The following is a 14,328-nucleotide window of genomic DNA, read 5'->3' on the forward strand; positions in this document are numbered from 1 at the left end:
TAAATCAAGATCCAGTTGTTGGCTCAAAGTAATATGATAGCATTCAGGTAACTTAACTACCTCCTCCTGATGCCATGGATCAATAATAAAGGAATATTACCTCGTGGCATCATGTATTGAAATAACTTCCTGAGTAACAAGCTCAACACATGGTCTGGGTCCACGGATGTTGGCGCTCTGGTCCCAGTTACGACAACCACTGGCTTCTTTTCCTGCTGGGGCTTATGGGTAATCGTAATGTTCAGTCTCACCAAGCAAGTGGCACAAAATAAAATAAAAATAGATTTTGCAAAAACTAAACAGAAAGTATTGAAACTGATTCATAACCTGACACAACCGACCCGTCCACTTGATGACAACAAGCATATCCTCCAACCAATTTAAATCCTAAAGCCTCTCGTGACCCGGCACGGCTCAGCACCAACAGAGCTGGCATGTTGGGTGTTTATGAAAGTTGAGTGACCACACCAGAGCTGCAGCGTCACTCGTGTTCGCCAAACTCAGAGGAACCTCCAACATGGCTGCCAGAGAATGTGTTGCATCTTCTGTAAGTCCTCTCTCCTGCCTCCTTTCTCCTCCCTCCTCCCCCCTGCCTCCTGCATGATGCCCTTGCTTCTAACTAACCCGGCCAGTGAGTGACTGTTCAGAAGAGAAAAGTGCTCAAAGACTTGCATCACTTTGCCGTATGTGTGTCTTTCTCTTCATGTTTTTAAAGCAGACTCTGCGTCAAAGCTCAGAGTGAACGCTCACCTCCCAGCAGCCCTCCACTCCTCTCTTTTTATTCTAGCCTCGGGGTAAGAACGCTACTCCAGTGCTGCCAAAAAATCTTCTCAGAGTCTATGTTTTATCTGGCTGGAGGATAGAGATGAAGTGAAGTTAGAGGGAGAGGGGGAGCTTTGAGTGCTATTTTTTGGGGGGGGAGCACTGGCCCAGCCACATAAATCCAGCCGGACAAGAGGATGAGAGCTAATGAAGAAGATGTGAGAGGGGGATCAACTCTGTTTGCATGACTCGGGCTCTTAAGGCACTCTGGGAAATGGGGGCCTTTAAGAAACAGATGTCTGTGATGTCTCGTCCTCGTGCCCTCTGACTCCACGCTGTCCAACGCCGTCCAGAGTTGATCCACGAGCTTTCAAACGGGCAAATGCGTTCCAAATTGTTAAAACGCAGCGGCCCACTGGAGGCTGTGCTCGTGATGGGGATTTGAGTGGAGTCTGCTGGCTGGTTATACGTTGTATTTATAATTTGATTTAACCTTCATTGCCTTTTAAAAGCGTCTTCACTGTCGGTACCAGCCGCCAGCCACGTCCAGGGCTGCCAACATTAAAATAGAATTACGCAATGAAATAAACAAAAAGAAGTTCAATTTCTCTTTTATTTTAAAGTTCATGGTGCAGAATTATCTTCTGCTTTGGAAATGAATTACATCATCATTCTGATTTTTGATTTTGGCTTTGACTATGCTGTTTTTAAGGGAGTACGAGTACTTTCATCCACTCTCTTAATGGAGGTGGTCAAATTTCCATCCAACTATTGGGTGGAACGTAGGCACACACATAACTTTCACCAATAACTTTAATTGATGAAGTTTATTTGGTTGTATTGCTAAGTAACAAAAAGGCAATCATTACAACATAATGTTTGGTGAACACGGTAAACCGCAAACGTGGTAAACAACTGACTGTTTCATCTTGAGCATGCTAGCACACTGATGCTAGCATTAGCTCAACGCCCGGCTACGTACAGCCTCGTAGACCTGCTGGTGTGGCCGCAGGCGCACGTCAATTTTTATCGAAAGATAAGCCAAATAGAGGACATGATTTAAAGTCATACGTTTGTGGCGTTTATTAATCATTAAAAAATGATGACTGCGGCGGTTCTGTTTCACAATCCAGGCGAGATTATACATTTTAATCGATGCTGTCATCGCCCATTCAGAAAGATGGAAATAAATTGTGTTTTTATTGGAACGCGTGCATCGAGCGATAACATGAAATAGTAACGGCATGGAATAATTTCATTTAAATGTCGGCGCCCCTGAACCTCCATACGTGTGTTGCTGCGGTGGTGGTGGTGGTGGTGGTGTTAGCTTAGAGAGGTTTGCTACAACAGCACAGGTACCTCATCCAATTCCAGACCGGTGCGTCTCTAATGCAGCTGTTGTAGGATGCAATTTTGTTGGACACACACACACACACACACACACACACACACACACACACACACACACACACACAATTATCCCCCTTCCTCCTATCTACATCCACCCGCCGCCTCCCATTCACACCCTTTTTAAAGCGATGTAATTGAGATGCCCCTGTGTGCTGCTGGTGTCTATTATTGTCTGGCTATCAGCAGCAGGCCTGGTCTGGCCTATCTCCTGCCGCCGCCGCCACCGGCCCCAAATTGGGGTGGCGGAGTGTAAACAAGCTATCCAAACTACCGGGCTATTTCTGGACAAGGCTTTCCCTGAAGTCCTGCTCCACAGCTATCATCTCCACCTTTGCTTTCACCCGTGAAAAAACCCTCCAGCTCTTCCTTCCTCACATTGAAAACGCACCCTCAGAAACATTATCGGGTTAACGTCTCCTCCGTCCCAAAGATAAGTATTCAAAACCAAGAAGTGCAAAGTTCTCCTCTGAAGTTTCTGCTTGTGTCCTTATTTAATTTCCGAGATGAGTTAATCTGGAAAATGAGAAAACTTAATGTAAGTTTTTTTTTTTTTTTTTTTCACTTTGGATCTTTTCGCCATAAAGGGTTTGTTTTCTGACAACTGGGATGAGGATTAATGACTGCCTGTGAAGACGCTGGTACATAATGTACTAGAGAGGGAGCGGGTGAAAAAAGAGATAAAAGAAAAACGCTGAGAAGATGATGCAGACAGACAAGAGAGAGAATGTTTGGAAGAAAACAGCAACCGAGGGATAGAAAAAGAAAATTCTGTCTGAGTCTGAGCTGGATTAATCTCCTCTTTCGCTGTCTGCTGGAGTTTCACCCACTCAAGCCGCTTGACTGAGGGCTCCTAAATAACATAGTGCCCTCTTGATAAGCAAAGGATTAGCAGATCTCAGGTCAGCTCCATCTTTTGACACGATTGGCGCAATCTACCCCTTCTGTGTCGTCGTGCAGCATCAACACATAGATTACGAGTTAATAAAGTGTTACTTTTGTGTTTCCTATGCAGCCTTGAGAGTCAAACCCTTTTGTGTTTGTCCTGGAAGCAATCACGGACCAAGTGGAGCCGAAATATCGAGCCGAGAGAAGTAATAGCCTCAGTTTATCTTCTAGTGTTAGTCCTGCAGGTGTAAGGAAATTATCCTTATTGAATATGTGACGCTGTCGTCACCGATCCCGTGACCACAAATTCACAGCGAAGCGGGAGAGAACTCTACATGGCTGCTCTGAAAAGAAAAGGATGAGAAATTGTCTAAATAAGAATGCATTTGTAGTTTTGTACTGATATGTGTGGTCACTTCTCCTCTCTTTCCTTAAAGAAGAGAGCTAGAAAGAGAGAGAGAGCGCCCACAATGCTTCAGGGCCGATGCTCCACTGGGTCTGTCCTCTCACAGCTGTCCTCTCTGATGGTTTGAGTTTAGCTTGATGAGTCCCGTGGGAGAAAGGTCTCTCGCTGCGACTAAAACTGTTTTCTTTCGGGGGGTTTATGGTCACATTTGTTGTGGATTTGGGCTGTGTTTGTGTTCAGCCTGCGGTATAATCTTCATGGCCAAACGTTTCTAAAATATATGGCTTAAAAGTCAAGTGGTTTCCAATAGCTCTAAATGTAACAAGATATAGACATCTCGAACAGCTACACCAAGGATTAGATTAAACTAAACTCACCATGGAGAATTTATATCCAGCCAATCAAGTATATGAAGAAAATACTGTTGTGCATAATAGAGCTGTACGGCTTTCTTCTTCTTCTTCTTCTTCTTCTTCTTCTTCTTCTTCTTCTTCTTCTTCTTAATTTTTTTACATCAGAAGCTTCTATTGAAGTTAAAAATCACAAAATAAAATACAGGTGGTGACTCCTTTCAAACAGCTGTTTGACTGCCAAATGCCAACAAATGTGGAATTAACCTGAATATTTTCTTAGAGGAAAAACATGTTAGGAATACCAGGTCAATTTAAACTTTAGGACTTTATTTCACACAATAAATAGCAGCATTTGAATGTTACCGTTATGAATGAAGCTTTAATTCCTCACTCCTTCAGTTTCTTCAGAACATTCTGTTATGATAATAACGACAATACTTTGTTTTTCAAAGTAGCCGTTTCCTGCTGTGAGACCAGCTCCCTGAACAGGACCGAGCCACCGCTAAACCCTGTGAGCACACACAGGAACACGACGAGCACGGCAGCAGGAACCAGAAGGAAAAAGGCTGCGAGATCGCTCTAGATGAAAACAAATACAACACGCAGTAACCCGCAGCGCTGTGTCTTCATCCTGCACTCAACGGGAGGATAAAGAAAGTCATTTGTTAGTTTCAAAGGAGCTGCATGGTGATTAGGTCCAGAGGCCTTTTTTTCTGGACACAAGTTTATTCACTTTGCTACCACAGAGGTCTGACTCACGGGGTCGGCACGCTATTCATCCGGCTTCAACCTGGCACCCTCGCACACATTAATGCAGTCTGCAGGCTCCGGCTGAGCGCTGCCAAGACAAGCAAGGTTTGGGAGTGGAAGCCAGCGTGAAGCAAAGGGTAGAGGGGAATAATTAAGAGCCTGAAAGAGGCGAACAAAATGTTAACGTGAGATAGCGAGATAGTGAGAGAGACTCTTTTGACAGCATTGTGCGGATCGACGAGAGAGAACAAAACAAGGAATAAACAGTTCTGACAAAAGTGTGTATGTGGGGGTGGAGGGAGGGTTGAGGGGGGGGGGATTTGCAGACTGCTTCACAGCACAACGGAGAAAACATTGGTGTGTGTTGTGTGTGTGTGTTGTGTGTGTAAGTGTGAGGATCGCAGTACTCGGCAACCACACTGAAGCTCTTTCGCAGCCGCTGACGGGTCACGGCAAGTAAACGAGGACGACCGCGCGGCCGAGAGAGGTTCTCTCCGAGTAGCGCCGTGTTGTTGAACTTCAGTGTGGTTTCTCTATGGACCTTCTCACCGTCCTTTGCATGGCAGCACTTGTCGTAGTTGATCGTTTTTCACCGTCTCTCTGTGCCCTCCGGCGATCGAACTCCGGGATGGTGGGAGACCAAGAGGGAGGTTGCCTCTAGGGACTGATCCGGGGTCAGATTGGAACCGGGACTGGTGCAACAAGGGGACTGAGATAAAGACACGCGGGGATCTGTGGTTAGAGGCAACTTCAACCCACGTGCTTTCTGTGATCTCCACCAAGAAGAAGCAGCTTTCCACCGGCGCTCTCTTCTGACTTTGTCTGTGTGTTTTTCTCTGTGTGTCAAGGGCGATGCCTCTAAATCGGGCTCGGAGATCGATTCCTGTGCACGAAGCATGGAGGACGTCAACGGCAGCAAGAAGGATTTATCGGCCTCTGCAGGTGAAATACACGTGTGTTGGCGAGAACATTCTCGCGGCCGCTTGAGTCAATGATGCGACGCGAGGAATTCAAAGGACGGGTCTCAACCCGCAGGGATTTTTCAAAGCTTCTATCGACCAAACTTGTACCGTCTGTGTCCGCGCAGTCAACTGCTGGCACATCCCCTCCCTAATCTCTGTAGATTACACGCCGATTTGTCTTTCTTACAAAATGTATGTAATGGCTCGTGATACATCAGCAAGTTAGGCCAAAGGCACCGCAAGTAAGCCCTGTGCAAACATCCCCCACCTGATCTACGTCTGTTGTCTCTTCTCAGCCTTCCTTCCCCCCTCCCCACTCATTTTCCAACCACGCTCTGCCTGAGCGGCATCAAACCAGAACAGCAGCCTCATCCATAATTCCTCATACGCCAGTTACCCATTCTCTCTAATTACTGTTCGCGCAGACCGACTGGAGTGCAGCTCCCAGACGTACGGTATCATCTCCCCTTCAGCCCCTTCAGATGCTCTGTGTGAAACCGCTTACATGGCTGCAAAAGACCAAAATACATCCGCCAGGCCTCAGATGAAGGTTTGAAGACGGAGGAATTAGCGTTATTAAAGATGCATTGGCCCCTTCGCATGTCACGTATTTGTGTTGCTGCCAAATATGATATCCTCTTGCATGCATCCCACGAGATGAATGCCCCGCTGAAATATTCATGGTGCTCGATAACAGTACGAGGCATCCATTTTAAAGTACGGTGTGCTGCTTTGCTGAGGGGCGGGCCCCTGTGGCACTCCTCCCTGTGCGCCACCTCTTCCTGCGCTTTTTACCCAAGTTAGCACTTTGATTCTCCTACATAATGCTTTTCAGGAACTTTTTTTTTCCCGTTCCGTCCGAAATATCTCCCACCGCTGTTGCTTTCTTCTCATCATCGGCAACATTAAAGCGACTAACTCTTGTTCTTCTCTGGTCCTTTTTAAACAACACATTCTCACACCGTACTACTCAAACACCGACGCCCGTTCATGGACCCCAAGCTTCCATCCGTATTTGCTCTAGCTTTCAGTTTCGCTTTGCTTTGCTTTGTTTTAGGTTTACATAGTCGCTGTAGGTTTTGGCAACCAAACTAGGTCGTGGTTTGAGTATTTCAAGTACTTTTTCGACTGAAATAGGCACACTTGTTACGTGACATACGTCCACGGCATTAAGTTAAGTAGGTTAGTCATGTAACAAAATTATAGTAAAATAGGTTGAGAGTCCTGGTTGACGTCTCCATCCACCCCGACCTCCTCAATGAAATGACTTTCTTGCCCTTCATACTACGTCAGGTGCTCTGACTGGGTTTCCATCAGTAAATTAAAAGCACTGTGCTTCTCATACAGATGCTAAAAGGAGCCTCCGTGCGTCAGATAAGTCGATGGGCTATGACCAATGGGAGTGAGACTGGCTCCCTCGTTGCTCTTACGCCCTCCTAAACCACTAAATTGAACTGTCTTCATCCCTATTTCTTTGCTAGTAGTGCCTGTAAACGGCCATGTGGACCTGAAGACCAGTCTGACTCCACCTCTGATCACCCACACGGCTGCCACCCCCATGCCCGTGCCCAAGTTGCCCGTTGGGGGGGACCCCGTCCTGGGCTTCGAGTCCCGTCGAGGCAGCAACGTCTCCATGGACCCGGCCTGCTACGACAAACCACCGGTTGGTGTATTCATTGTTGTTCTCACATTAACCCAACGCATCCGTTGTTTTTTCAAGTGTGATCATCACCAGGAATTACCCCCAGGCCCCACCGCCACCCGGCTCTCCTACGAGTCTCCCATTGCATGCGTCCTGCCGATGTGTGGAAGCCATAATGATTGAGGATGATTAATGTGACGGGCCGGTCCGACACTCTACTAACCGCTGCCGCTCTTGATTTGACAAACTGATGATCAGGATAAAGACCTGAGAAAAATAAAGCCCATATCTCATCATCCGCTTCCGTCTGCCTGTCAGCATCAATCTCTATTCGACGCAGCTCGCGTCCGGCCGAGTTGACCTGATTCAGCGTGGCTTATTTGCCTGAAAGATCAACACGACCAGAGTTCTCTGACATGACGGACACATTTACACGCTGCCCTGCTTGTAATTCTTTTCTTCTTTGTCCGGCTTATTGTCACTCCGTCCCTCTCTCTTGCCCTCCTGGTCGTCTTCCAGCTCCAGACCAGCGGCCAGAGCTCCTCCCCCAACGCCCCGTGGAGCTCTGGCAGCGGCTGGACCAGCCGGCGCTCCAGCTGGAACAGCCTGGGTCGCGCCCCGTCACTCAAGCGCCAGAAGCGGCAGTCCGGGGAGCGGCGGTCCCTCCTCTCCGGGGAGGGCGGCTCCAGCTCGGACGATGGCGGGGGCGAAGAAGACGGTGGTGGCTTGATGGAGGAGGACGACGCCTCGCTGGTCAGGACGGACTCCATGTCCCAGTCTCAGAAAGAGACCCGACACCGGAGGATGGAGTCGGTGGAGACTCGAAGCTCCATGGATTTGCCCCCCCCTGATGCTCTGCTGCAGGTAGACGCTTCATGCACGTATCATTCATGTTGATACCACAATCTACTCAAGCCGTGAGTCCTGCTCATTGGCGATCTTCTTACACGGTCTAAGATAATGAGGCTACAGCACCCGTGTAAGTGCATTCTGTCCCCGTGTAGGTGCCCTACCTGTACCGCTCAGCCAGCATGCACAGCTCCAGACCCCCGTCACTGGGCCGCTTACTGCCCCCAGAGCACAGCGGCTGCAATGGGAAGGGCTCTCCGTCATCGCTGGGCCCCACTCAGGTCTCTCTGGAGGACAACACAGAAGACGAAACCACAGAGGAGGAGGCCAACCTGGTCAGTCCGTGCACGTGTGCATGTTTTGCTTTTCTTGTACGGGACCGGTCGCGGTTAGCTGAGACTTAAAGGTTGGGGAATTTATGTGGAAAGTCACAAAGAAGTGCAGTGTTTTAGTGATCAAGATAGTCAACTTGACAGGAGATATAAAACAAAGTGACTCAAATGCGCTGAGTCAACGTTGGCTGTGCTCGCGTTTTTGATAGTGGATTTCGGCGGCTTTGAAGGGAAACATATGACGGCTTCAGCTCCATCCTAAAATGGTAACGCCGCTGTGGGAGGCAGCAGCAGAAAAACACATGTAGTCACCTTTAAAAGGCCTACCGAAAACATCTTTATCAGTTAGAGTGCTCATTTTCACTGCTTCACCTCGCTGTCAGAATACAGAAGGAACGCTACCGAGAGACAGACAAAAACAACATTAGACCTTTTATTACATGAAAAGATTATTTACAAATATATCAAGTGTGCTGTATGGTGATGTTGAAGGTGGCCTTTTTTTTCTTTTCTTTTTTTTACAAACCTTGTTTTATTCATTCGCATGAAACAAACAGTTGTGTATAAGCTTCTAGCCGTGGAGATAAATCGTTGCTGCCAATATGCAACAGGAAATCGTGCGCTTATGAATAATGAATGTGCTGCACGCTTCCTGCTCCCTCCAGGGTCGTTTTCCCAGAGTCTTCCGCTGGCTGGAGAAGAAGCAGCCCGAGTGGTGTCGGCAGAGGGACACATGGTCACTCTACCTCTTCCCTCCAGAGTCCAGGTAATAGTCACACCTCTGCGCTTCTCACAGCTTCTTTTTCTTCGATAAGTTGCGGGTACACAAACACTAATGACCCGCATCCTCCTGGAGCAATTGAGATTCATTTGGTTGTGGTTATTTTTTTAAATGAAGTGAAAAGTTAAAAAAAAAAAACAATTTGAAAAAAAACGAGTCCACAGCACTTTTGAAACGATTAACTTTTGTTATCGGCGTCCAGGAAAAGACTGAGCCCACGTCCTGACAAGAAGAAGGATTTTTCTCGTTGCATTTGACTGACATCCCATAATGCTGACTGTAATGACAGTGTGTTTTTTTTTGCTGCAATGTGTGCACAGCATTTTTTTTTTCCTTCCCTTCCCCAACCAGCTCCTCTCCCCCTCCCCTCTGACAATCTCCCTTCAGAAGTCTCTTTTATCTGCACATTTCTGCCATGTCAGGGTTGAGTGCGGAGCAGAGGGAGGAAGGCAGCTTCTCCTACTGAGTGCTGCATGTTATCTCAGCCCCGTGCTGAATCCATCGCTTCCCACCCTCCTTCGCCCCTCTCTTCCCTCTCTCCTCCCCCCCTTCTGGCGCTTTGATCTGTGTGTCTCTGCTGTCTATTTAGAGGACGTGGCTGTGGAGGCCACACGAAGCAACACGCTGGCCTCAGCCTGCTGCCACAGCGCCGCAACATGCTAATTAAACATCGAATAACAAGTCCCCCCCCACATTCACACATAAATATAATGAATAGGAACTTAATGCTATCCACCAGCAGTGTCATATAATGTCCATTACAAATTAATCAGACGCGGCAGCAGCGGAGAAAGTACTAAAGATGAATTATATTGACTCATTAAATTGATTAAATCAAAACGATGTAGGTACTCTCAGTGTTTGTTTTGACTTTGTAAAATATGTATATACCAAAAATATAGTGTAGTGTGTTTTGGCTGCTACTGACAATATAGTAACTGTAATTTCATTTTTGCATGACAGTATTTATTTCCACTGCATGTACAGACTCGACTCAACTCACTTGAAGTTGTGGGTAGTAGCTGTTTCCATGCAGCGGGATAAGACCTTCATGGGAGTGGGAAGTAAAAAATAGTCTGAAATATCACTTTTCACTATTCCAACACAGAATGCTTACAGGTGACATAACAATACGGGAAGCTTTCCGATGACTCAGCAGACGTTCGATTCGAATCAATGAAAAGTCACATTGGGTGAGAATCGGTGCCAAAAGTTAGCAAAGCAAGCTAACTGGCGACTATTTTCCGGGTGGATGCTAGTTAGCCTAGCTTACGAGCTTACACTTTTGAAGCAGGAATATAAACTTTCGAATGGGAACTTCCAAAAGTTAAATGTTGAAAATGCTAACGGTCGATGGCTGAGGATACGTGCACTGAGTGGTCGAGAGGAGCGAGTTACCTACAGCCAAACAACCGTTAGAATATATCGGAGGTTGTGGTTTCAGGCTCGTCTTGCACGTCATAGGCTTGGCGTTCCATAATATATATTATATCATCTACCGAATATAAACTTGCATAGCGCCACTTCTTGATTGCATACGCGTCAGAATGACCTTGTGGGGCGTTTCATTTGAGCTCATGGTAAACACAACCCAAACTCTTCCTCCTAAAACGTCCATATTTTATAGTTTAAGAGGTAAAATCATTGGGAGGCAGCCAACATCAATATCAGTACGAACCCGTTTCCCTTTGAATCGCATCAAGCAAACAGCCTCCAGTTTGAAGTTGAGCTGTTTCAGAAGTGCTGCATGCTTCTCCTCTCTGTCGGCCGTGTTGCATGCTTTGAAGAAGGTTAATAGGAAAAGCTCCCTGCAGGCTGCTTCTGTCAGAGCATTAAGAAGTAGGAGGGGTTTTTGGCTCAAAGCGGCCTCCTCGCTGGCTTTTCGGTCGCAGCGGGGCTGCAAGGTTCGGCTGTCGCTGAGAGTGACGCCGAGGACACAGGCTCTGCGTGGCATCCGTTCTGGCCTCGGGAGCGCCGCGGACGCCCGCCTGTGCTCACAATTACATCAAGAGACAGCAGCGTGGTGGGAGGCCCGAGTCCAGCGGCTTTCACATGGACCCGAGTTCACCTCAACCTGCCTCTGTGCTCGCTGCTGTTTTTCTGCTGCTACTGATTTGTACCGCGGGGAAAGTTTTTCAATGAGCGGAGGAGTGGGCCGGCTCTGAGCGCGTACTGGGATGCAGCCACTGGGATTAGACCAGACTGGGCTGTGTAAGAGCAATGGAATATCCACATGGGGACCGAGGGACGTGCACGTGTATAAACCACTCGCATACTGTTTGACGTGGTCCGTCACACAGTATATGTTCAGATTATGTGGAACTACAGTGAACCCTGTGGGGGCGGAGGGTCATCTGTTCAGCACAGTACGAGATACAGATGGGAACAGAACAAATAGACAGCAGGGAGCATGTTTTAAGAGAAACAGTAAATAGCAAAAGTAATGATCCGCGGCATTTTTTGATGTCGAAACTCTCCGCGTTGCTACTTTCCACTCGCGAATGACAGAACAGAACAGTGGTGCAGCCGATAGCTGAAGAGCACATTAAACGCTCTCGCCATCTGTCAGCTCGTTGGTAGAAAGCAATCACCCAGCACACAGGAAGTGGCGAGGTTTATGTCTCTGGTTTGTTAGGAATGTGCAGAAGAAGAACCGGGTGATTAGCTTGAGCTTATCTTTTCTCGCTCTTCCACACGGAGGGGTCAGGGCAAAGTAAAGCCGACAGAAACCCCAACGTCTTCGACATAAGATCCAAGAGAACTTGTCTACACAGCTGCAGTGGCCTGGAGGTGGAAAAGGAACGTGTCAAAATGTACAAAATTGCACAAAAGCAGCATTTGGACATGCTTAGTGGCATTTAAAAAAGTATAAAGCTAACAGATATCAATATTTAAAGTTACTACATGGCACTTTTAGTAGGTTATAAAACAGTCTCAATGCAGTACTGATGCTTCTATATGAATATACATAAGTGATAATTGGCTATTTCTACATATTCTTAATGCTTGTCATGGGCGCCACTGTGTTGGATGTGAGAGGTTGCCTAAAGGTCCCTGGTGCTCGGGAGCACTACCGCTTTTGTCGGCAGGGGCCGCCAAATTCAACACAACATGAAAGTTCCCCGTAGTAACCAAAAGTCATCGTGTAAACTGTCCTTTTGAAGCAGTTGAGGCATTGATGCCGGAAAGTGGAAAAGTCAGTAAATACCATCAAAGCTAATAACAAATCGTTTCATATAAAGCATCCACGCACCAAGATGTAAGGGATTATTTGTTTATGCTAAATCTTACAGAAAAGGGTATTTTTGCTTGAGCGTCTGGTCTTTTCGTGTGTTCGTGAGTCTCGGGGCCCTTTGAGCTTCAAAAGTTGGAGCAACTGGCATCAGAGGCGTGTGCCCTCCCTCCTGCTTATGAATTCTTTAGCACCAGGGCTCTGACGTGCAGCTATCAGAGATGAATTAGCTCGTCCCAGTCTGTATACTGTATGCATAATGATCCCCACAGCCAGAATGCGCACAGACTCAGCAAGTGTTGATACAATGGCGTCTGCATCGCCAAATAAAGCCCCCCAAAAAAAATCCAGATCCGAGCCCCACAATGTCGTCCCCGTGAGCCATCGGAGCGGATTCGATGCACCGTTTAATCCCTTCCTTTGCCACATGCAGCGAGCGTTCCCCTCTTTCTCTCTTTCCTGTTGTCGTGAGCTAAAAAAGCCCGGGGAACCTTTTCATGTCTGTGTAACGGACGCCAGTCATAATTGATGACTCCTAATTCTCCAGCAGTTCATTACAGCGTTTCAGTATGTGAGACAAGCTCCCGTTGAAGGAGTCTTTCATTGATTAGGTGTGCACAGTTAATGTCCTTGTACAGTATGTAATCATATCCCAGGTTTTGTAGAACATACCTGGGACGGGCTGCAGCCCACACCGGATACCAGATACGACTGTGCACATTTGTGAACAAACTAGGAGAGATTGAATAAGCCCTTTGTGTGCATAGAAACAAGTATTGTATTTCAGCTCGGTGGGAGATAGGAGCAAAGAAAAACTAAACATAACATAACTAACAATGCAGCGAGTTGAGAGACTTCACGCTGCAGCGCTCTCGCTCGATGCTCGACCAATTGTTTAAATTGTTGGCCCCATTTGTCAACGCGGGGAAATGAGGAGACATTTTCTGTGCAGGACCTTTACTTGAAATAGAGTATTTTATTTATTTCATGATGCAGCATTGCTACTTCTACTTTAAGGTCCACTCCAGATACGTTTTAAGACAAATACAAATCTGTTTTGTAATATATTATGTGCCTGATGTGGTTTTCTCCCTTAAAGTACAACATTTTTTCTTCTTACCTTCTCCTAATACACGTGTTGGTACACTTGTTTTAGATACATGACTAAATGCAAAATCCATTTCAAATTTCGATTTTCCAGTGTCACTGAAGTTTTACATTTCTGTTTTCTTTGTCAGGTTTCGGGTCCTGTGCAACAGGATCATCAACCACAAGATGTTTGACCACATTGTGTTGCTCATCATCTTCCTCAACTGCATCACTATCGCCATGGAGAGGCCTCGCATCACCATAGTCGTGAGTCTTGAATATTTCTACTGTCAGAAACAAGCATCATAGCAAAAAGGTCAACTTATTTCTTCTCAAAGCATTATCATTTATGTAAATGTAAAAGATTATATAATACATTTACATTATTATGATAAAAGTATTATTATTTTTGGGAGGTTAGAGTTCATTCGCACAATGTGTAAAACATGAGGTGGTCTGTGTCCGTCTCCTTCAAAGTGTTAGTGTGTGACGGTGCATACGAGGAATTAGGTGCTTTTGACCCACAAAGACCAATAGTTTTTTTTATTTTTTATTTTTAAATACAAAATAAAACAAAGAGAAAACGATGGCATGACGTCATTAGGAGATTGATTGACAGAATCATAAAACATCAGAACGATAGAATGAAGCTTCTGCGGGATCTGCAAAAAAAGATCTACAGGTTGTGAGTTTTCTATCTCTCCATCTATCTATCTATCTCTCTATCTGTCTGTCTATCTATCTATCTATCTATCTATCTATCTATCTATCTATCTATCTATCTATCTATCTATCTATCTATCTATCTATCCATCCATCTACTGTATCTATCTATCTATCTATCTATCTATCTATCTATCTATCTATCTATCTAT

At 46.2% G+C, this 14,328-nt stretch overlaps 1 protein-coding gene across 14 annotated transcripts in view; it reads left to right on the forward strand.

The window, feature by feature from the left end:
* cacna1g (calcium channel, voltage-dependent, T type, alpha 1G subunit) overlaps positions 1-14,328 on the forward strand; it is a 126,014-nt gene that overhangs the window by 61,889 nt on the left and 49,797 nt on the right. For 11 of the 14 annotated variants that reach the window (XM_068582987.1, XM_068582979.1, XM_068582986.1 and 8 more), the window contains 6 exons: positions 5,415-5,508; positions 7,010-7,191; positions 7,690-8,034; positions 8,175-8,354; positions 9,017-9,117; positions 13,603-13,720. In XM_068582987.1, coding sequence (XP_068439088.1) covers positions 5,415-5,508; positions 7,010-7,191; positions 7,690-8,034; positions 8,175-8,354; positions 9,017-9,117; positions 13,603-13,720 — 1,020 coding nt within the window. The remainder of the gene's footprint in view (positions 1-5,414; positions 5,509-7,009; positions 7,192-7,689; positions 8,035-8,174; positions 8,355-9,016; positions 9,118-13,602; positions 13,721-14,328) is intronic. The other 3 variants (XM_068582976.1, XM_068582990.1, XM_068582984.1) reach the window with 1 other exon arrangement.

Source organism: Clinocottus analis, unplaced genomic scaffold (genome assembly GCF_023055335.1).
Source record: "Clinocottus analis isolate CAN_PGR_092001 unplaced genomic scaffold, fCliAna1.0.p SCAF_19, whole genome shotgun sequence".
Lineage (NCBI taxonomy): Eukaryota > Metazoa > Chordata > Actinopteri > Perciformes > Cottidae > Clinocottus > Clinocottus analis.